Raw genomic sequence first — 25,626 nt, 5'->3', positions numbered from 1 at the left:
CTGATAGATAGCTGAACATGAAGAGGAACTTCATCTTTCAGCATGACAACAACCCAAAGCATACATCCAAATCAACAAAGGAATGGCTTCACCAGAAGAAGATTAAAGTTTTGGAATGGAGCAGGCAGAGCCCATACCTGAATCCAATCGAAAATCTGTGGGGTGATCTGAAGAGGGCTGTGCACAGTTGAGTGTGTTTTTGCAAAGAAGAGTGGGCAAATCTTGCCATGCTGATAGACTCATACCCCCAAAAGACTGAGGGCTCAATGACTGAAAGCTCTCTGGGCTGGCGATAATATTAATGAATGCTCGCCAATCCTATTTCCCTGGTGGAATGAGCCATTTTTTACCCTGAAAACAGGGTGTCTCACTAAGGGGCGTATACTGCATTTTATATGAAATTCCTATTTTAAACATTATACAAAACAAATATTTGAACCATTCACACAAAAATAAGCAGGGAAAAAATTTATTGTTAAGGTGCATCAAAAATCGTAACAAAATTCTTCACCAAAAATTGTACGTTAACAAAAAAGTAAAATTAGTATGTAATTTACACAGGAATAAATCAAATTAAATATGCACAGTGTAAATCGTAATTGTAGTACTGGATGTGCAAAAATCACACAGAAATTTGAAATTATAAATACAAAATGCAAAGCGTAATTGTTGTTTTTTCGTAAAATGGGCTGAACATGAGCGTTCCATGGGCGTATATGACAATGTTTCATTAATCCCAGCGTAATTCTATAAAGATTTTCGCACTGCAGATATCACAGTTTTTTCTCGCCAACTAAAAGGTGGCGAGCTTTTGTCAAAACAATACGAACACTTATAACCCCAATATAAAAACAAATGCATACTAAAATATAGGCGAATGTAAGATGCTATATGCAGAAAGCAGTGTAATGGGAGTTATATTGGCTGCAGGATTTTAATTTTAAAGTGCTCCCCCTGCTCCTTGCTAACTTCGCACTAAGGAGCGAAGTTTCCCTATCCAGCGAGCTCCAATACTTTTAATAGGAGCCATCTCGCAACTCGCAGGGACTGCCCCTTTTTTACGATCATTGCACCGGGGCAGACCTGCGAGAGTCAGCGAGAAAAAGAAAGTTTGAGCTGGCGAAGAATATATCATCGAGCTCTGAGTGCTGTAATAAAATCAAAAGTTGCTTCAACAAAGTATTATTGTAAGGGTGTGCACACTTATGCAACCATATTTTATTTTTTTATTTTTACTTCCCTTCACCTAAAATATTTCAGTTTGTTTTTCAATTGAGTTGCATAGTTTATAGGTCACATTAAAGGTGGAAGAAGTTCTGAAATTATTTATCTTTGTCTCATTTTTTTACATCACAGAAACCTGCCATTTTAACAGGGGTGTGTAGACTTTTTATATTATAACCTTTATGTAGAAAATCATGATTTAAATTGAGTCTTACTGACTAAATATAGTTACTTAAATAAAATCCACCCTGGTCTTATTTTTACTTCCCTTCACCTAAAATATTTCAGTTTGTTTTTCAATTGAGTTGCATAGTTTATAGGTCACATTAAAAGGTGGAAGAAGTTCTGAAATTATTTATCTTTGTCTCATTTTTTTACATCACAGAAACCTGCCATTTTAACAGGGGGGTGTAGACTTTTTATATTATAACCTTTATGTAGAAAATCATGATTTAAATTGAGTCTCACTGACTAAATATAGTTACTTAAATAAAATCCACCCTGGTCTGTATTACAATTAATGAAGCACAAGTTGCTAAGTAAAGTACCACCTTTTCATAAAACATCTTAAAAGGGACATTAAACACTTCCCTATAATTTAATTCAAAATATTGTGGGCTTCCCAAATTCCTGTTAAAAGTGGTAGTGGAGACACAACTGTAATCCACACAGTAATTGGATGTACACTCTATTAAAGCCATTTATAAATCGTCCCTAATTAGCCTTAGCAGAATAAGAAACCTAAGTTACAAAATACATTTAAACAACTAATATAATTTTAAAAAAAATACATATATAAAATTCTAAGGTTAATATTTGCTCTGAATACATCATTCTTGCAAGGATTTATTTAGTGTTTATTGTTCCTTTAAAGGGATAGGAAACCCAAAAATGTTCCTTTAATGATTCATAGTAACACAGTAGATAAGGTTGAAAAAAGACTGAAGTCGATCGAGTTCAACCTATACAAATCTAAAATACTTACAAAAAAGCTCCAGTTAAAGGGACAGTCTACACCAGAATTTTTATTGTTTTAAAATATATATAATCCCTTTATTACCCATTCACCAGTTTTGCATAACCAACAGTTATATTAATATACTTTTAACCTCTGTAATTATCTTGTATCTAAGCCTCTGCAAACTGCCCCATTATTTCAGTTCTTTTGACAGACTTGCAGTTTAGCCAATCAGTGCCTGATCCCAGATAACTTCACATGCACGAGCACAGTGTTATCTATATAAAATATGTGAACTAACACCCTCTAGTGGTGAAAAACTGTTAAAATGCATTCTGAAAAGAGGTGGCCTTCAAGGTCTAAGAAATTAGCATATGAACCTTCTAGGTTAAGCTTTCAACTAAGAAAACCAAGAGAACAAAGCAAAATTGTTGCTAAAAGTAAATTGGAAAATTGTTTAAAATGACATGCTCTATCTGAATCATGAAAGTTAATTTTGGCCTAGACTGTCCCTTTAAGCTTAAATAACCCCATTTAATACTAGCAATCATATCCATGAATTTTGTTTATATACAGAAATGTATCCAGACTATTGTTAAATGTATCTATGGTATTGGCATTCACTACCTCCTTTGGTAATGAGTTCCACAATTTTATTGCTCTTACAGTGAAAAAACGTTTCCGTTGCAGATTAAATCTCCTTTCCTCCAACCTTAAATTATGACCCCTTGTCAAACAATTGTATCATCTGCAAAAATAGAGATGTCGCTATTTAATCCTTGCTCAAAGTCATTTATAAAAATATTAAAAAGAACAGGGCCCAGTACTGATCCCTGGGGGACGCCACTGATTACCTTTGTCCAATCTGAGTATGATCCATTTACTACTACTCGTTGCTCCCTTTTATCCAGTTATTTATCCATGAGCTAACATTTTCAGCTATTCCCAGTCCCTTAATTCTGTGCATTAATCTCTCATGTGGCACTGTATCAAATGCCTTTGCAAAATCTAAGTACCGTATTTATTTGAGTATAACGCGCACGTGTATAACGCGCACCCCTAATTTTCTATTAAAAATTTTGTTTCACACCAAGCATTGTAATTGACAAAAAAACTTTGTTGAACACATGCGGCCATGATAAAAATCATTTATTGACAACGTAAACTGGTATAAACACAATACCGAAATAAAATTACCGGTAACAATATTTATTTAAAATCCTTCAAAGTCAGAGTCATCATCAGATACACTAAAGAGTTGTTCCCATTCTTCTCAAGTTAATTTTTCATCAGTGTCCCAGTTGGCAGGAACATCTGTTTCTCCAGTTTCTTCGCTTTCTTCTGAGTCTGAATTCCACAGCAGGTCGTCTTCTGTGCCGTCCATTTTATTGCTGATGCCTGTCTTCAAAAAACTCTTGATGATCATTTCTTTTGGTATGTCTTCCCATGATGTTTTAACCCAGGATGTCACGAGAGATAGGCCAGGTTTCTTGAGTTTCCTTTTGCAGTCAATTCTTTGTCGTCGGATTTCATCCAGGTAATCCACTTTTCCCTGACTCTGTCTTTGAAGGGTTTGTTTAAAACGACATCTAGTGGCTGAAGAATAGACGTTAGTTCACTTGGAATCACAGCTTGAAATTTTTTTAGTCTTTTCAGTTTGTCCTTCACAGTGTCTGTCAGGTGTGAGCGGAACTGGTCCCATACAAGCATGGATTTCTTCAGTAGTGCGCCTGGTCTAGTATTCCAAACTTTATTTAACCATAAAATGATGCCCTTTTCATCCATCCATCCTTTAGGATGACAATGGATCACGACACTTGGTGGAAATTTAACTCCTTTTGGAATAGTCTTTCTTTTAAAAATCACCATTGGTTTAAGTTTAAAACCGTCTGCCATACAGGATAACACAACGGTAAAATGAGTTTTCTCATGGCCTGTGGTTCTAATCTGGACTGTGTGCTTCCCTTTGCTGTCAATTGTCCTGTTGCCTGGTAGGTCAAAACACATGGGGGTCTCATCCATATTGCCTATCTGTGAAAGTTCAAAATTAATCTGCTTGCGTTGGTTGATTATAAAGGTATGGAATGAAGCGATCTTCTCTTCTAAATCATTAGGTAGCTTCTGTGCTATCTTTGTTCTCTGGCGTATTGCAAGTCCATGCCTTTTCATAAACTTTTGTGTCCATCCATTAGAGGCTTTGAAGTTTGAATCTTTGCAAAACTTTTGGGCTTGAAGTCTAATGTGGAGTGTTGTGAATATACCCACTACTTCTTTGGTCAATGATCCATTCATAAAGTTCCTTCTCCATGTCTGGGTACATGGCTTGTCTCCCTCGTTGTGCTTTATTTGTTTTATTCATATCTTTCAGGACGACTTTCTGTTTTCTCCATTCTCTAACATTCATCTCTGGTACAGTGAAGTCTCGGCTAGCTGCTCGATTTCCGTGAATTTCAGCATGATCAACAACTTTGAGCTTGAATGAAGCGTCACATGCAGAACGTTTTCTCTTGATACCCTGAGTTGCCATCTAACGGGTACCAGTATATCAATTAAAATATGAAGAACACTGAATTACGGTACGCAAAACACTGAATTGTACAAAAGCAATGCTTACCATACAGCGGATAATAAGAATTCTCACCCCCAGTTCGGGCCGCCCACTGTACGCGACGAGGGGACGTTTTTTTTTTTCTTCGCCCTCGCGTACAGTGAGCGGCTGCAGCCCAGAAAAGGCGCAGTGCGAACTCACAATTCACCTGCGCCCTCAATGGACCGGCCGCCACTGCCACCCCACCCCAGCCCTCGTTTATAACGCACACCCAAACTTTGATTTCTTTTTTTGGTCGAAAATTTGCGCGTTATACTCGAATAAATACGGTATATCACATCAACTGATTCCCCTTTATCTATATTTATCTATATAAAATTCAGATAGAGCATGTGATTTTAAACAGCTTTCTAATTTACTTCTATAATCAATTATTCTTCATTCTTTTGGTATTTTTTTGTTGAAGAGCAGGGACATATGCTTAGGAGCGGGCCCATTTCTAGAGCACTATAGGTTAGCAGTTTTGCAAGAATGTTACCCATAGAAACACAGAATGTGACGGTAGGTAAGAACCAAAAAGTATACCCACATTACATGTTACGTTTTTCTTAGGATAGCCTTATCCATGTCCCAGGCATTTTTGAATTCCTTTACAGTCTTTGTTTACCACCTAAATTGGAAGTTTATTCCATGAATCCACCACCCTCCTTTCGGTAAAAAAAATGCTTCCTCACATTTCTCCTGAATCTGCTACCCTCTAACTTAAGATTGTGACCCCTTGCTTTGGCTTTTTTTTTTTTTTGTGGAAAATGCTTTCAGCTTCCACTTTATTAAGTTAGAGGGAGTAAGCTACATGCATGATTTAGAAAACCAATTGACATCCCCACCAGGATTAGCTGAGTACATACAGATGCATGAAGCATGAGAATCACTTTAAAAGGGACACTGAATCCAAATTTTTTCTTTCGTGATTCAGATAGAGCATGCAATTTTAAGCAACTTTCTGATTTACTCCTATTATCAATTTTTCTTCGTTCTCTTGCTATCTTTATTTGAAAAATAAGGCATCTAAGCTTTTTTTTTGGTTCAGATCTCTGGGCAACATTTTTTTTATTGGTGGATGAATTTATCTACCAATCAGCGACAACCCAGGTTGTTCACCAAAAATGGTCCGGCATCTAAACTTACATTCTTGCATTTTAAAAAAAAAAGATACCAAGAGAATAAAGGAAATTTGATAATAGGAGTAAATTAGAAAGTGGCTTAAAATGTCATGCTCTATCTGAATCCCTGTCCCTTTAATATTATTATTGTTATTATTAACAAGCAGGTAGTACAGGACCCTAGTGTTTATCAAGTCCTGCTTTGGAATACCAGAACAAATATAAGAAAGAGATGCAAGTACTGTCCGTCCAATTTGGAAATTACATAAAGCTTTGCACTTACGATAAAAAAAAAAAAAAATACAGCAAAGATTTAGCAGATGCTAGCTCTAAAGAATGAAAATGATAGATCCATAAAATTATTACAGGAGACAATGAAGGGAAAATGCTAAAAATGGAGGTTCCATTGGCTTTGATGAAGGTTGCTGCAGTGATTTCTTTTTTAAGTAAGAGAATTATACATTTATTTTACAGAACAAAGAATGTACCTTTTACCATTATGGGAATATTAGACAAACTACCTTCTATAACTCATTTCATTGTTGCAATGCCATGTTAAACAATGACGAAAACAATAATCAAGCTAAATACATACATATGTGCCCTTTGGGGCCGAATATTAATTTTAATATAAATATTCATCTCCCTTGGAAAATATTAACCTTATACTATTCCTCTGAATATAAGAAAATGTTATATACTAAAAGGACCTTCTAGTCAGATTTGAAATACATTTTAATGGATTTTATATTCAATTGAAAGCATTTATGCAAACAAATTATGTAAGCACTGATTTAGTGACGTTAGTGTGCACAACAGGCATAAAATCTAGCAGTATAAGATGATAGGATCGGGGAATGCAAGTTTATGTGGTAAACAGCTGCATGTTCTGCAGGTCACAAAGATTACCACCTCCTTATAAATAAACATTTATTAGTAGGAATCACAATTTCCCTGACAGTACCCTCAGCTGACTCAGGAGTAGCCTCAGTAGTCCCAGTTTGCTCCATAATAAAGAAAATACCCTGAATAATTAATCAAAATTCAAAAGGGAAACCCTACAGGATCTCTTTCAGCAAGATCCTATTAAACCCCCGTTAACCTAAATTATAGCCACTGCTATACTGTAGCATAAAATGTGTCTAAAAAACAGCAACACCCTCTCTTCTGGGAACTATCCACTAAGGGTGATGATGAAGAATACATAAATTCACTTTTTCTTAAACATCTGTCCTTGAGGAGGCAAATAACTACTGGGAGAGAATGCGAAGTAGGAGGGATATATTAAAGATCTGGTAGCCTACTGGTGGCCAGGTGCTGTGATTCCCAAGAGTAAGGTCTCGAGGACTCTTACTACCATTAGAAACAACAAAACAGTCAGTTTCATTGTTGTAATAAAAAAGGATTAAAGGGACATTCCAGCCAAAATTTAAATCCACATGGATTTATTTCAATTTTGAATAGAAGCATTTTTGTAATATACATGCATTAGCAAAAATGTTTCTAATAAAAGCTACAGCTGTTTCAAAAGTGTATTTAAGTATGCAACGTGCACCAGCATTTTAATCACAGCACTTGCTCAGAGAGAGTAGGGTGCTTGTACCATCTGGTAATGACTCAATTTGTTAATTGCTGACATGATACAGTCCCCACTGGCACTCTGAGCAGGTACAGTATTTAAAATGCTGGTGAACTGAGAATGTCCAGCTATGCTTCACATGCACGTGCAGAGAAAAATGCTAACACTAAAACAGTGATAACTTTTACTAGAAACATTTTTGCTAATACATGTATATTGCAAATATGTTTCTATTCAAAGATGTAATTAATTTATGTGCATTTAAATTTTGACTGGAATGTCCCTTTAAGCAGTGTATTATACTTAATATAAATCATTGCAATATGTAGTATAGATTACTTTTTAATAAAAAAAAGGTTTTAACTTTATTTGTACACAGTCCAGTACTTCCTGTCACAACCCCAGTCAATCTATTTGAATAGAGGGTAACGGCAACCAATATTTGCAGTTAAATAACAATACTGAAAGGACCCTATTTATATGAGAATAGCCTCTTATTTTTACTATAGAGTTTAGGAGGAAAAAAAACCACAATATTGTTTATAACCACGTTTATCAAAATTTTAAAATTACAAAAATGCATGTTTAGAACACTTTTAAGACAGTTGACAGTAGACCTGTGGAAGGAGATAAGGAAATGGACGTCTAAATGATTAAATTCTGTTCTGTCTTTATAAGGTTATGAAGATAGGAGAATCTATTAAGGGATGCTACCACAAACGGTAATGTGGTTGGCACATCTCTTTTTACAGAGAATAAAAGTGTTACTGTCATTAGCAAAAATAAAAGTGAAACAGTTTGTACATCCAAATAATATTCATCCAATGGGTTTAAGAGAACTTCAAATCTGCACAAGCTACACCATTAGCTGATCTAATTAATCAGCCAATGTTAGCATGAGTTGTTCCAGATGAAAGGAAAAATCGCTAATGTAATACCTTCATAAACAGAGTTAAGGAAGACATGAGTAGCTGTCATTTTAAAATTAGTAGTAGATAAAAAAAAAAAAAAAAGTTCAATTTTTTTAAGAAAAAAAAACTGTGCCTTACACAAGAGAAACTTACAGAATAATAATAAAAAAAAACACAATTTAGTTAGCCAGGAAGGTCACATCAGTCTCATCTCGCTGATTTAATTAAAGGGACAGTCAAGTCCAAAAAAAAATGTCATGATTTAAATAGGGAATGTAATTTTAAACAACTTTCCAATTTACTTTTAGCACCAATTATGCTTTGTTCTCTTGGTATTCTTAGTTGAAAGCTAAACCTTGGAGGTTCATATGCTAATTTCTTAGACCTTGAAGACTGCCTCTAATCTGAATGCATTTTGACCACTAGAGGGTATTAGTTCATGTGTTTCATATAGATAACATTGAGCACATGCACGTGAAGTTACCCTGGAGTGAGCACTGATTGGCTAAAATGCAAGTCTGTCATAACAACTGAAACAAGGGGGTAGTTTGCAGAGGCTTAGATACAAGGTAATCACAGAGGTAAAAAGTATATTTCTGTAACAGTGTTGGTTATGCAAAACTAGGGAATGGGTAATAAGGGGATTATCTTTCTTTTTAAACAACAAAAATTCTGGTGTTGACTTTCCCGTTAACTACATAAAGTGAGACAAGGGTACAGCAGTAGATGTAGCTTATCTAGATTTTAGTGAAGCTTTTCACATTGTCCCACACTAGAAACTAATTCATAAACTGAATTCCTTTAGACTAGACTCAAGAATCTCAAGAACAGCATAAAAAACAGCAAAATGCTTGGTTGTATAGAAGAGAACACTATAGATTACTATTCAGAGAAGAAAATAAATAACAAGACACTGTTATAAGGAGGGCTACCAAAATAGTACACAATCTAAAGCATTGTTTCTCATCCGGTGGTACGTGTATCCCTTGAGGTACCTGGTGCTTTGATAAGAGGTACTCTAACTTGCTTTTCCATTATGTTTTGCCCTGATGCAGCTAAAGTAAACATTCACTGTAAAATATAAATAAGTGCTTTTCAATTCTACCCTGAACCATCACCAACAGGCCAGATTCTAATTCCCTGCTTGGGCAGGTCAGCTGCTCACTCACCGACTGGCTCAACTGTGCCCAAGTAGGGAAATTCTGGATGGTTAGTAAAATTTGCGGACTGGGGACTCGACTTCCGGTAGACGGCTAACCAAGATGGCCACAGCTTCACACAGCTCCGTGAATGAATCTTACTTATAAAAAGCACTGTGGCAGATCCCAAGCCATCCAGACCTCCCTTGGCAATATTTGTGTCCGGGAAACGTGTAGGATCGGGACATTACAACCCCTGGCCACCGAGAAGGCCCTAAAAAGTTATATTCAGCCCTTGGGCCTTTCAGACGTGCTCACTATGGAACACCTTATCGCAGCCCTTAATGAAGTCTTTGCGCCAGCATTGGACTCCCTTACAATTGCTATGGGGGAACTTATTTGTGAAATACAGAAGTTCCAAGTACCTGAGCCTCAGCAAGTCTCACTAACTAAGCTGAAGGTGGCTGGGACCCCCCTGGCAATGGATGCTGCGGCTGTCGGCATGCGATCCTGCTCTCATGTTGCCACCTCTTCACATGGCCTGGACGTTATGGCTGCACAATGTCTTGAGCGGACGGTGAGGAGCGGCGCCACAGCTCTACTACAGAGCACTACTCCTTTACAGGCTCCGCAATTGGTTGCGAGGATCGACGGCTGTCCCTCTGATTGTCTAGCTTCGGCTCTGGGGCAGCTCCGGTCAATTTTGTTATTTGAGCCATCTGTACTTGTGGTGGACGCGGACGTGTGTTTCCTCCAGTGCTCACGAGTCTGTCTACCATGTGGATTACCTTTTTCGAGCTACTTAGTTCAGTGCATGGAGCGGCAAGGAGACCAGCGTTTGGGAGCATCGGCTTTGATCAAGGAGGGGATAGGTTAATACATTTCATTCACACTCGAGACTGTCCTGCTGGAATGGAGGAAATGGACTGCGGCATTGCCTTAATATATAAATCAAGGTCTTATACATCAGTCATGTGTTTTGTCTGAGTTAAACCGTTGTGCTTGTGAAAAACTGTAATTGCTGCAGAGGAAACCGGTCAAATACAGTATAGCTATTTCTCTCTAACCCAGGCTAAAGTCGAGTGAACTGTTTATCTAATATTACCCATCTGCTGAAAACCCTACACTGCCTATAGTCAACGGAACAAAGCGACTCTCCCACTCTGGGGTTAACTCACATACATACGTACTCATGCTGTGGATAGTTGTCCACCCTCATATTCCAAATTACCTTGCCTTCACACAGCACAATTAATAGTAGCAGATGTTCAATATTTTTCTAGATCCTGCATGTGCGTAGTCTTTACTACTAGATTTTGGTGGGATTGGAAGGCTGCCTATGTACTTTTGCTCCTCTAGACTCGAGCCATCATGAATACTGGTAGCTGGAAGATGTGGTGCATAGTGGATACTGTTTACACTGCAACTCTCTGTGCTTACCCTATTGAGTTAACACGATGTGTTGAAATTCTATACATTGTGAGTCACACAATGAAAATCCTATAGCATACCTTAAATTCAGGGATTATACCTAATTTATTATCTATTGGTTACATAATAGAGGATAAATAGGATCATTTGATATCTGACTATATATCAGTCTATTAGAAGCACGCCAGTCCTCATATTTAACCTTGAGCGCCATAAAACTTGGTAATTGAGTGTGACAATTTTGACTAATATGTCTGTTTTTGTTCTTTTGCACCACATCTATAATTGCTAATATAAATACTGCAGCTGGCGATAGATATGTACCCTTAGTTACAGATTTGCTTAGTCCTCCTCTTACTCCAGCACTCATATATTCTCCATAATTCTAGAGCTGAACCTTTTGTTTCCCATTTTTGATAATTACATTTACTGTATGTAACACCCTTCTATACATCGAGAGCCACGCAATGAAAACCCTATAACATGCTTTAAATCCATGGATTATACCTAGTATATTGTCTATTGGTTCCATACTAGAGGATAAATAGGATCACTTGGTATATGATTGTATGTCAATCTATTAAAAGCATGCCAGTCCTCATATTTAAACTTGAGCGCCACAAAACTTGGAAGTTGAGTGTGACAATTTTGATAACCCAGCTCCACCTATATCATACCCCGTAACACTATTTTTGATTTGTTGGTGTTGTTTTAATTTTATATATCTGTTGGATTAAAGCTATAAAAACTGAGTCCCCCTGGTTCCTTCCCCTTTAGCTAAGAAACCAACCACCCCTGACCATGCTTGTTATCAACACAACGTAATTTTTAAAAGCTACAGTACAGGTAATATATCTTGTCCCACTCCATTCCCATGGAGGTAACCTGCTCTAGACCAGCGATTAACAGCCTATTTAAAATATATGACATCATCAAGCTCAGCCCATGGTTGTTCCCTAACATACACTAATTAGTATGAGACTAGTTAACCAATCTTAGATTTACAATACTGACAACATAGACCCCATCACTGTGTTATGTGGGTCAGATGTGTCCCGCTATCCTATATCTGATGAAATTTTTTTATAAATGTAGCATGGGACACTATGCATACAGATGGTTAGTCAGGTTAAGTATAATTTCTGGTAGATTTGGCTATCCCGATTGTTTGTTTGTTTGATTGTTTGTGTTTTATGTTTTGTGTAATATTGTTAGTGTAGGTTGATTGTGTTAGGTTAAAAAGATAAAACCCCAGCATTATGGTATTAGTGAGTATATAAGCTAGAACATGCTCTACCCATATAAGTCCTGTGTAGGTCTCTACTGTATCTGACAGACTTGCGTTGTTATATGCTATTGTATCATACTACCTTATCAGTTTTGAACTGCTCCACTGCACCCTGTATGGTGTGTCTTTGATCTGTTTCTTACTACTGTACCATGTGTTGGTTATAAATAAAATATTAAAAAAAAAAAAAAAAAAAAAAAAAATTTGCAGACTGGGGTTGAGAAACAGTCATATAAAGCCAAGTAAAGTGTTTATCACTGAACAACTGTCACAGAGATGTGACAGGTATAGGACCAAAATGAAATATCACAAGGGAAATATGATAAGTGTTTTATACGCATGTATGCTACAATAAAATGAACCTGATAAGCTGCTTATGTGATCAACTTTCCTCATAATATGGTTTTGTATTTTTTCATGTAAGGACATGCCTTTCAAACTTTGGTACATGTACCCCTGGAGTTACCTGGACCATTGGCAAGTGGTACTCAATGTCTGGCCCTTTATAATTTTTTCCCCTGATCCTAATGTAAACATTTAGTAAATTCCAGAAATCAGTGCTTCTCTGCTCTACCCTCAAGAATCAACAGACCAGTTTCTAATTCCCTGCCCGGCTAGTTAGCTGCTCACTCATTGTGACCGATTTAACTGTACTCAGGTAAGGAAACCCTTAGAAACTGGAGGGTTAGAAATTTGAAAATTGGAATTGAAAAACACAGGGCATGTAGTGGTACTTGCTACGAAAAGGTGGAAAACCAATTATGAAAAGGGACATAATATTAAATAAAGATATGCGTTTTGTGTAAATGTGTGTTTATTTTCCAAAACATTTGCTGCATTTGCATTAAGTAAAACTAGATTTTAATTTTATTTTTTTACAAAAACAATATCAAATGCTTAATAAACTCCATAATAATCAAATCAAGAATAAAAGAAATGTCACTTGTATCAATGTTACAAAAGAGGAGACAATAGTTCACATAAACAGCATTAAGATACCATGCCAATCTAGCTGTAGACCTCCTAAAAGTACTTTTTGACTTTCTATACAATGAGTATAATTATACTAACAGAATACCTTGAAATATAGGAGACCACTCAGTTTCATATTTTAATAGACTCTGAATAACGCTTAGTAAACCCCTAGAGACAAACTAGAAATTGAAATATAAAACTTATCCCTACTAAAAAGTAGTGGCCAGCCTGCGACTTTCTAAACTGAATTTATAAATGAGAAAGGGCATATTGGGGGATAAAATACTTGGACTCATGGCATATAAAACGTACTGGCATATAACTCAAGCACTGGCTATCTATGTACTCAAGAAGGTGACTACAATCTAGACCCCAGAGCATTAGTTAAAACAAAAAATCGTAAGCAGCAGACAAAATATGAGACTGACAACTATCTCCCTCAGCTTAATTTACCGTTTATACATCTTACAAAGAAATAGAGAATAAATACAAGATAGCACAGGAGTACTCAGCGCTTAAAATCTAAAAAGGATACCTAAGCCACTCTCCACTATCTCCTCAAGATAGAAAAATGAACAAACAATATGGCGAATGAGAGGGCGCTAATAAGCTTGGTATACTTAACACACCTAATTGGTTTAGGTCAAAACAAAAATTATAATCATAAGCGGTGTAGTTTGTAAATCTTTTACTAGTGGAAATAATCCCTAATACAAAACAGTATATGAAAACATTTAAGAACACATGAATTAAAATTAGATACAATATTTATAATTAGTGCTGTAGGAATCCCTGATACATAAATTTATAAAACAATATATGAAACATTTAAAGACACATGATTTAAAATTAGATACAATATTATGATTAGTGCTGTAGGAATACCACCCTGATATAAAAATATGTATTTACAATAAGCGCTTGTTTTGGAAATGCATTGATCAATGTTTGATTCCTTAAAATCAGTTGGTTTATTCCTGGATATAAGGGACAGTCTTTATAGTCCTTATAAATTTTCAACAGATGCAATTACTTTAGGTTGTATGATTTATTGCATACAAAACTATCAGTGTGATAAAATTTACTGGATAGAAGCAATAAAAAGTTCCTTATTAACGACACTTTGTATCCTTGCTTGTTTATATATATCACTTTAACTCACAGAAAGTTGCAGCGACTGTATCCGAATGTCGCTGTGGTGTATTTCAGAGACTGTGATCTTTAATCGTAACACGCTCCTTGCGTGTGGGCCGCTTTATGTACTGCAGCTCCTATCCTCTGGCACAGGATTCTCGACTCCCTCCGTGGGGAGGTAACCGGCAGAGGTACGCCGCTCTTTGTGTGTGAATATCTGATGAGCTGTTAAGCTTACAGTTTCCAATACTCACAGCTCCCTGTTTGTGACAAGCAGTCTTGATGCAAGTATGATCCTCGAGGATATCTTGATAAAGCCCACACATATGGGTGAAACGCGCAGAAGTTGAAGTTGCCTGTTACCAGAACCAAACCCACTAGGTACCTAGTATTTACCCGCGCGTATTAACGCTAAGAGCGGGTGCCCATTCACCTCGAGGATCATACTTGCATCAAGACTGCTTGTCACAAACAGGGAGCTGTGAGTATTGGAAACTGTAAGCTTAACAGCTCATCAGATATTCACACACAAAGAGCGGCGTACCTCTGCCGGTTACCTCCCCACGGAGGGAGTCGAGAATCCTGTGCCAGAGGATAGGAGCTGCAGTACATAAAGCGGCCCACACGCAAGGAGCGTGTTACGATTAAAGATCACAGTCTCTGAAATACACCACAGCGACATTCGGATACAGTCGCTGCAACTTTCTGTGAGTTAAAGTGATATATATAAACAAGCAAGGATACAAAGTGTCGTTAATAAGGAACTTTTTATTGCTTCTATCCAGTAAATTTTATCACACTGATAGTTTTGTATGCAATAAATCATACAACCTAAAGTAATTGCATCTGTTGAAAATTTATAAGGACTATAAAGACTGTCCCTTATATCCAGGAATAAACCAACTGATTTTAAGGAATCAAACATTGATCAATGCATTTCCAAAACAAGCGCTTATTGTAAATACATATTTTTATATCAGGGTGGTATTCCTACAGCACTAATCATAATATTGTATCTAATTTTAAATCATGTGTCTTTAAATGTTTCATATATTGTTTTATAAATTTATGTATCAGGGATTCCTACAGCACTAATTATAAATATTGTATCTAATTTTAATTCATGTGTTCTTAAATGTTTTCATATACTGTTTTGTATTAGGGATTATTTCCACTAGTAAAAGATTTACAAACTACACCGCTTATGATTATAATTTTTGTTTTGACCTAAACCAATTAGGTGTGTTAAGTATACCAAGCTTATTAGCGCCCTCTCATTCGCCATAAAGAAATAGAGAATGTAATGGCTCTAAACATAAAATATATATTTAAGAGGCATTTATAACATACTGCTATTCAGATAAAACAAGGTGGGGGTAAGTGGCACTTTAAAATGGTTATATCTTAAAATAAGTGGTTGATAGGTGGAAATGCCAGTTCAATACATTTTGCAATGTAATAGGACAGTCCACATAAAGTTATTACTAATACAGTGTCTCTCCACTTATAGGTAAACCAGACTACCTTGAAGTTGTACATACAATATGGAGAAAGTACACAACCCCAGATTGCAATAACAAAAAGGTTACATATATGAAAATATGCTGGAACATATAATAAAAGAATAACGCCAAACATTTAACAGGAAATCGACAATTTTCTCTTCTAATACAAAAAATAAAAACAGACTTGTCAGAAACATGATAAACCAGACATCAATCAGTCCTCCAATTTCAGACGAATTTGCCTCATAGCTTGTGAGTGCAATAAAAAAAAAAAAAAAAAAACACATGAGAAAAAATAGCTGGTATACAATTTTGTTGAGGTCAGCCATTCTGCGGAATAGCCAGGCTTATCTCCATTAGTAAGGAAAGTTAACCGATTCCAGCAATTTGAGTTGTGGTAGGGAGTACTGTCCCAAAGATCTTCTAACAGGTAACCTTGCCTTTGGATCAGAAGAGTCTCAAACAGTCCCATTTCATGGACTGCAAGTTCCACAGGCAATCCGAGTCACTACTTTCTTCCAAAAAGCCGAAGTTGGGGAGAGTGGTTTCAAAGTAACATAAGAGCTTTGTAGTCCGGGCATTTTGAGTGAAAATCTTATCCTTGAGGCCATGTGGAGTTTCAGTAAAGCTTTTTGTAGTATCCCTCGGATGCACATTTTCAACCTTAGATGCTTTGCTTTTTTGTGGTGCCTGCAAAATTAAAGATTGTTCCAGCAAGCTTAATTCTTTTACCTTCGAGCCTTTGATGTTGCCAGTGCAGGTTGGCGAGTAGTGCTGGGGCCCCAAAGCAACGTCGCTCCCATAGTGAGCAAGCATAAGACCCTTGTGAAGATCACTGGTGGCAACATTAGTAGTGAGAGGGTTGAGCATGTATCTCAAAGTTTCAGTAAAATCCACCTGATACTCCTTGAGCAATCTTGTTAGCTTGCCCAAGAGATTAAATGCCACCATATTCTGCGTGATCAGTCAGTGCAGAAATTAATATAACAATTGAGAAGTGCACTTATGGCACTGTAAAACGTAAGAGATCCAAGGATGCTCTGCCCTGGGGGTGGGGGTTATGCGAGTCCACAACCTCATGTAGATCTCTTGATTATTTTGGCTGACCTCGATCCCAATGATCCTGGTATCATTTAGTAGGGAATATTCATCCGTTACATGATCCATGAAATTTACCACACAATGTCAACTTTGTAAAGCAATATTGCTCGGATAAAATTTAGAAGCTGGAACAACGCACAACAATGCGACCAAACATGTCCTCTCAGTGGCGTCACTAGGGTTGGTGTCACCCGGTGCGGTAAGTTATGGTGTCACCCCCCCCCCAGAAAGCAGACGCACACAAAAACACAGGCACACACACATACAAACACTCAGACACACTTAAAAACATACTCAGGTGCACACACAAACACACTCAGACACACACACAAAAACTCAAACACGCACACACAAAAGCTCAGACACACACATACATAATATTTAAACTGCACTGCAGTAATTATAAAGCTCATGCCTAGAGCTGCTCCCTGGCTCAGCAGAGCATCAAATTAAAGATAAACAGTGCACTCTAAAATAAATCACTGAAGAAAAGGTTTAGGCGCGCAAACTATGAAAATTCTGCTCTGACTCTGTTCCAAGTCTGTCAGTGCACAGCCCTGGGCCGCGTGCCTACCGCTTCTTTTGGCCAATCACCTCTGCACTCTTCCCACCCCCAGACCCCCGCCCGCCCTCCCCTCCTACCTGTTCAGTGTGCACTTAGTGTACTGTAACCGTACCGATCTGGTGGGCATCATACGTGGCTCCTTCACTTTAGAGACAGTGTCAAACAGTCATGCGGTCAGGTACCAGGCATCCCCTCATGATTTCCCAGTTCCCGTTTAGAGAGACAGCACAGCAGTGAGTGACTCCATGCTCCACATGTCACTGAGCAGTGAGCACAGATAGGCAGGCAGGTTTAGGCTAGCAGCGCAACATCGCAAGCCCCACGGCACGCCCACAACATTCATAGTGATATTGGGCAGGGAAGGAGCAAAGTACAAACAAGAAAAAGCAGCCGGGAAAACTATTTGTTGAAATTGCAGCACTGGCTCAAGGGGCAAAAAATTGTGTGTCTACAACTTCCCCAGTCCCACTAATGTTCACAAATGCCAGCCCCTCTAATAAAAAAATCTATGCATCTCAACATTGTCACCCAGGTGCGTCCCGCACCCCCTATTGACGCCACTGTGTCCGCTGCCTGGAAAATCTCTTAATTTTGTAACCTAATAATAAAGTTGCATTTAAGGGTATGTCACTTGGGCTACTTCCTGGAAAACATAGGGCCCGATTATTTAAAGCTCCCTGGTCTAGCAAGGTTCTATAAGATGCGTCATCAGTATTGCAAGGCCTCCCAAGGATTGATTTGAAGGCGATTTTTACCTTAGGAACTGTGTATCTCATTAACTGGAGTTCACTAATATTATTTAACTGAAGAAGAAACACTTACTTTACATTATAGTGTTCCCTAAAATAAGCTGATGATTTCCCTTAATGCCAGCGAGTTTTTGAGAAACGGGGCCTTAGGGCCGGATGGCCAAACCTCACTGGTTTGGGGAGAGATAAAGCAAAATCTTTCCAGTTCTATTTTGAGCATTATATTGAAATGTAGTAGTTTTTCCTTTGTATTTAGAGCCATCAAGTTTGCCTTTCTAAAATTGTTTGAGGGACCTTACAGTACTGACAAGACTTATTAGATAATCTTGCCAGAATAGGGAGTTTTAGATCCTCAGGCCCTTGATCTTAATATATATAGCTTAGAGAAAAATATATTTTTTTACTTTGCTACATTTACGAGTGTGTTGCACTGTGTATTTTGATTTTTATATCTGAAAATAAAAGTTTAGTTAGTTGCCTGTGGAACGACCCGCTTCTCCACCAACAGATCTAGGGTAGTTTTCCTTTTCAGCCAAAGGGCCTCTATCCGCGGGCCAGTTGCACACTTCCTGTTAGTTTAAAATGAAAGCAAACAGATTTAACGTAACAGAGGCTGAAAGCATAAGAGTTCATCATCACAGTGTTATTAGATTTAAAAGGTAATTTGTGGAAGCAATTATTTACAAAAGTGCTGGTTGTTAATGGAATACGTTTCCATCAGTGGTGGAAAGGAAAAAGAGCTCAAGAATGTCTTAAGCTATGCATAAGTCTGTCCCAAGAATGAATTTTGCTGATACATTAAAAGGAAATATTGGTAGACATGTAAAGGAAACAAGGGTACACATGAAGGGCCTATTGGTTCTTATCTGCCATCCAAATATTTGCTCCTGTGATCCACACACAAAAACAAAATCTATTAAAAGGGATAGGAATCCAAAAAAATTTCTTTCATGGTTTAGATATTATCAAATGTGCTTTATTATCTTGTAATCCTTTGCTGAAGGAACAACATTGCACTATTGGCAGCTAGCTGAACACATATAGGGGTCGATTTATCAAAGGCTTTCGCCAGCCTTTGAACCCCCACGGTTGCAGGTTCTCACAAGAGAATCTGCTTGTCGAATTTAACAAGCAGCGGTCATCAGACCGTTGCTTTCCTAACCTTTCGCCACACCTCTAAAGTGGCAAAATTCAATCTAAGCGGTCTAGTCCGAGGGGGGAAATTGACACCTGCTGTGCGCGGGCAGGGGGCGCGATTGCACGCAAGCGCAAAATAGCGCTGGTGTGCAATGGTAAATTCCTCCGAAGTGAATTTAAAAGTGTTTTAAAAATTACATGCTCTACCTGAATCCTTGCAGAAAAACAGAGAGATGTACTCAACTGTGCTTAGAACTGAAGCTGGAAAAACAACAATTTGTATGCAAATGCTCTTAGGTCTCTCTAAGAGTAAAATGGGCAACCAGACATGGCCTTGCACACATGAATTAGAGAGATGCAACTGCACCTCACTGACGAGGCCCATAGAGGCCGAAAAGTACATCTGGGGTTTGTTGTTTTCCCTTGTTCAAAGGAGATTTGCCTGGTATTTTGGCGCTGGACTGTCATTTGGCAGAGTAAGACTGATATGCTACAGGAGATTTTACCTTTGTGAAAGGCATAGTATGCAGAAACACATTGTACCATGGGAGTAAGGAGGGACAAAGCAATTTTCAGCTTCAATTCTAAGCCCAGTTGAGTGCATCTCCCTGTTTTCTGTGTCTATCTGAATCCTGCAAGTTTAACTTTGACTTTCCTCTCCCTTTAGGGGCTTTGTGCAAATAGACACACCACTTATTTTTAATCGTGTTCTCTTTAATCTGCATCATATTTTCATGTGTATTCATAAAGAAATGCCGCTCCAAATTCACGTGAATGGCAATGAGTTTTCAAGCAGAGACATTGGGGTGATTTTTTATTTTGGGGGGTTTCTTATTTTACATTTTCAGTATTTTTTTTATTTTTTTTAAATTACTTAAATCAAGGGATCCTGTATGTGCCTAGAGAAATAAAAAGATAAAATTATAAAAAATAAATACAAAATGATATGTATGCAAGTACTTTTCCCCACACTACTGTCTGGCTCTATTTCCTCCATTGCTTACAATGGTGCTCGCCAGCAAGTAAACTGGTAAAGATTTGCATGGAATTCCAAGTGTATATGGCTGCCTAAAACATAACACATTGCAAGCACATATATATTACTGACAAGCTGGGTTTATAAAGCTGGACCACTTTATTATTAATAGTGGCTTGAGCTTTTTTTCTCAGGAGTTTCAGAGGTTAAAACGAATCTTTCATGATTCCGATAGAACATACAATTTTAAACAACCTATGTACTTCTATATCAAATATCAAATGTGCACACTACATATCTCTTCAACAAAAGGATAAAATGAAAACACAAAATTAATAGGAGAAAATTGGAAACTTTTTTAAAATTGTATGTTCTATCTGAAAGAAAAAAAGAAAAGATTTGGGCTTCATGTCCCTTTAACCCTTTAAGGACACAGCTTTCAGTTTGCTCAATTGTTTTATGACGGAAATATTCCGTCATATGTCCTAAAGAGGTTAAATAAATAGTATGCAAGGGATACTACAGCTAAAATAAAATAATAAAATGCTCTATAATGCATAAGAATTTCCCTGTAATATTCCATTGTAAAAAAACTATAAAATGACATTTGATCCTACATGTAACATCTATTACAGCAACAAATTACAAGACAAACATGTCTCTCTCAGGAGTGCTGGCATTTTGTGTTTTTCTAACCTTTAAGTAATTTCTATGCAAATTTAATAAAAACAGGTTTCTTTCATTTATTAAAGAAGCCACTTGTAACTCCAAGATCCACATCTAAAGTCCTGTTGACAAATCCTTAAACATATGTCATGTGTTTTCTGTCTGCAGGTTATAGTTAGAACAGCAGCAGAGGTATGTGCAGAAGTGCCACCACATAGAAGTGGTAAAAACTAGGGATCATATTTTTTCTAAAAGATAGCACGCTCCTGAAAATAGAAAAACAAGAATTGATTACAATGGAGTGCTTTTACACCAGAACAAACTCTGATTATTAACTGTCTTAAAGGGACAATAAAAGTCAAAATTAAACTTAAATGGACTGGATAGAGCATTACATTTTAAAATAACTTTCCAATTTTATTCTATTTTAAATGTTGCTTAGTTCTCTTGGTATCCTTTGTTAAATAGTAACCCTAAATGACCTCAGGAGGATGCACGTGTCATTAGCGATCTGGCAGCAGTGTTTGCAACATTGTTTAAAGTAATATAATACATAGTTGCAAACAAGGCTGTAAATTAAAGGGCCATGATACCCAAATGTTGAAACACTTGAAAGTGATGCAGCATAGCTGTAAAAAGCTGACTAGAAAATATCAACTGAACATCTCTATGTAAAAAAGAAAGATATTTTACCTCAAAATGTCCTAAGTATTCAAAACCCCATTGCTAAGGACTTTAAGCAGCAAATCAGTATGTCTGTGCCGGGACAGCTAAGGGAGTGAGCTTTCGTGCACACATGCTATTTCCCTATTCAGTTTAAGGAAGTTTACCATGAAATCTCATGAGAGTTAAGTCAAATCTCATGAGATCACAGTAAAAGAGTTCATGACCTCAGCACTGCTGATGCTGATTGGCTGCTGTTCATTTCTTCATTTTTTATTTTTTTTACCTGCAGCTGGGCAGCAGCTAAAGTATAACTTTTTACACAGAACTTACTCTGCTGAGCTGAGGAAATTGTGAAGTAAAATATCTCCCTTTTTTACAAAGAGATGCTCAGGTGATATTTTCCTGTCAGCTTTTTACAGTTATACTGCATCAGTTTTAAGTGATTTAGCATATTAGTATTATGTCCCTTTAAGAAATTATTTAAAATTGAATGCTCTATCTGAATCATTAAAGTTTAATTTTGACTTTACTGTCCCATTAAAGTGCAAAAAGTACATGCCCTGATTTTTAAACACATAGCATTGCAAGGTAGCTAGTGCTAAAATGAAATGCTTTAATTAGAGTATGTATTTTTTGCACTATAATGTCACTTTAAGTGGACATGAATCTAAAATAGAAAGTCACTATGGCATTATTTTACCCCAGCAGAAACTAACATCACCAATTTGGCCACTTTCCAGATTGTTGGCAGGAGCTACAAGGCAATAATAATCTGGAGTCATAAAAAAGACAGGAAACATCTTTAATAATATGTCACAAAATTATCAATAATACTATGCTGTGGCTAAACAGTCCTCTTTCATTTTGGTGTTTCGCGTGTTTTTAACCCCTTCACTACCGGGACTTTCAGACAAAAACTTGCCCAAAATACTAGAGAATTTTTAGCATTTTGCTATCACTCCATTTAAACAGAAATACAGCTTTTTAATTTTTTTTATTTACTTGTCAAAACATATATATATATATATTTATTTATTTAAGTAGACAACCCAAGGGGCAACCAGATGTCGACTCCTTGCTCAGTGTGCTTAGAGGAATATGGCTACACCTCACTGACGAGGCCCAATGAAGGCCGAAACGATCGTCTGGGATTGCTGTGTTCCTTGTTCAGAGAGGAATTGCCTGATATTTCGGCGCTGGACTGACCGTAATAGGAAGGATCAGACTGATGTACTACAAGAAAGTTCTACTCTGTGAAAAGCATTACTGGGCTAAAAAGCTGCACCCATGTGGTAAATCGCCATAGAACAGGCTAACAATGGTATTGAGCTAGTTGTTCGTTCCTGTGAGTGCGCTTCTCTCTGTGTGAACCGAGGGTATTAATCTAGGCTCATTTTGGTATATTTCATGCCACCATTTCACTGCCAAATGCAATCAAATAAAAAAATTGTTACTTTTTTCACAAACTTTGGGTTTCTCACAGAAATGTACATATTGCTTGTGCAATTATGGCACAAATGTTTGTATAAGTTTATCTGTGATCCCCTTTGTTCAGAAGTAGCAGACATATGGCTTTGCCGTTGCTTTTTGGTAATTAGAAGGCAGCTAATTGCAGCTGTGCACCACAGTTCTATTATTCCCGGCAGTGAGGGGGTGAACTAGGTACCTTAAAAGTTTAATATTAGCTTTAGTGTAGAGCTTAGCCTCCCACTTGACAGTTCCCACTCCCTGATCCCTTCCAAACAGCTCTTTTCTCCCCCACCCTCCACTGGTCACCCCCATCTTAGGTACTGGCAGACAGTCTGCCAGTATGACAATAAGACTTTTTTTTTTTTTTTTTTTTTTTAAATACAATATATAAAAAAATATATATATTTTATGCAGTGCAAGATCCCCCTTTACTCCCCAACCTCCTTGATCCCCCCAAACCTCCCCCGTCTACCTATTAGCCGCCATCTTATGTACTGACAGCTGCCTGCCAGTACATATAAACTGCTGCTTTTTTTTTGTAGCGTAGTGTCTCCATTTCCCATGAAGACACTTTAACACCTTCCCACCTAACTGCACTGGGCTTTAGGGCAGGAACGTACTGAAGCTATAGTAATCCAACAATCTGAGCAGGGACGGAGGTGCTTTGTCAAGTGTTGATATTAGTGCTGAATTATACTGTAAGGCCACAAGGTGTGGGCTAGACAGGGATGAAATGTTGGAGACGAGAGGTTTTAGTTATGTGGAAAAGTCTGAGAGATCCCAGTCATTTAAATTCCTATAAGGTAGTTTTTGGGGAGCTTGTGAGGATGCTGCAGTTAGAGTAAGAGAGAAAGTTAGTAGATGGTGGTCAGAGAGAGGTGAGGGGAAGTCAGAGAACTTGGAAGTGGCACAGAGATTGATGAAGACCAGGTTAAATTGAGCTGCCTTCACAGTGGGTTAGAGATGATGTCCACTTGGACAAGCCAAAAGAGATGGTATGCAATAGAAAAAGGTAGCAGGTATGTTTGGGTTGTCAATGGGTCAGCTAAGATGAGAGAAGATACATTACAAAAGAGGAAGTGTGGGAGCAAGGTTTCAAAGTGATCTACAAAATTGTGATGCAGGACCAGGAGGCCGATGAATACCAGCAACACTAAGAACTACAGTGGTGAACTTCAAAAGATGAGGAAGAAAGGGAGAGGGCAAAGGAATGTAGTGAAAGGTTCAAGGAACAGTATGGAGACACAATGATGCCTACTCCCCCTTCTTGTCTAGATAAGGTCTGGTCAGATAAATAGTAAGTAGAAGTACACTATTATGAATGTACCATATAAACATAACATTTCATCTTATGATTTTTAAATAAAAAAAAGTAACGTCTAATTTTCACATTTTTTTTTAACTTCCAATTTGACAGGAGGGAAGACAGAAATATGGGATAATAATACATCTCTTCTAACATTATTCATCAGAACATTAAGTACTACTTGAAATCTCAAAATGATAGAAACACCAAAACAGGTCATATTTTATACAACTTTCAAAGGAATACAAAATAATCATTGTGATAATACAAAACTTTGCTTTATCAATCCTTAGACTTTCAGCAGCACCACTGTTATTAATTGTAACCTTCCACCTGTCAAATGTGTCAGTGAAAAAGGATTTTTAAGACTTTTCTGACCAATAAGCCCAAAGGCCTTCTGTGATCTAGCACGTATCCCATTACCTGCTCAACTCCCAGAAATTGGTAGAAGTTTTGCTGGATCTCCTCTACCAGATCAAAAAGCTCCAAATCCCCGTTGTCCCAAGCTCCGGTGGGAAGAAAACCATTATAACACAGTAACAGCAGGAGCACGAGAAACCGAGAACCGGAGATCCACATACTAATACTGGACAGAGGGAGGCCTCACAGAAGCCACGGTTATCACCCCCTCTTCCTCTCAGCAGACGTGGCTGCCAGGGCCTGCTGCTACTGCACACAACTTAGGCTGCCGGAGTACAGCGTGTGAGGTGGGATTCGTGACGTAACGTTTCTTAGCAACGGCTCCGAGGCCTACAAGGCCAGACGCTATGATAAGCTTCGCTCTGTCTAGCGCGCTTAGTGGGCCTCTAGAGGATGTAGTGAGAATTGCAGCAGAGTGCCAGAACTGCATTGTGTTTCCTGTAAAAAAAAAAAAAATCTGCTTTCTGTGATTCATGCTAATGCTTTTCTGGCTGTAATTCCGGTTAATATAAATACTTGCTGGTTGGCAGTTAGCACAAGCGCATTATCACATATAATTGTTTAATAAATCAACACCAACGGAGGCTTTGCAACAAACAGGATTGCCACTTGAGATTCTAAAATGCCATTGACAATAGATGCAGAAAAATCAATTACATTAGAAATGCTGTTATAGTAACGGTCTGTGCTGTCCATAGGTATAGTTGTGCGTTTT

At 37.6% G+C, this 25,626-nt stretch overlaps 1 protein-coding gene across 1 annotated transcript in view; it reads right to left on the bottom strand.

Moving 5' to 3' along the window:
* The window catches only part of DNAJC1 (DnaJ heat shock protein family (Hsp40) member C1), an 823,579-nt gene extending 798,375 nt beyond the window's left edge, over positions 1–25,204 (bottom strand). The window contains exon 1 of the mRNA XM_053713958.1: positions 24,915–25,204. Coding sequence (XP_053569933.1) covers positions 24,915–25,070 — 156 coding nt within the window. The 5' untranslated portion in view covers positions 25,071–25,204. The remainder of the gene's footprint in view (positions 1–24,914) is intronic.
* Between the last annotated feature and the right edge of the window lie 422 nt (positions 25,205–25,626).

The sequence above is a fragment of the Bombina bombina genome, chromosome 5 (assembly GCF_027579735.1).
Source record: "Bombina bombina isolate aBomBom1 chromosome 5, aBomBom1.pri, whole genome shotgun sequence".
NCBI lineage: Eukaryota > Metazoa > Chordata > Amphibia > Anura > Bombinatoridae > Bombina > Bombina bombina.
The sequence above is the reverse complement of the archived record's forward strand: the minus strand, read 5'-3'. Positions and strand labels throughout refer to the sequence as shown.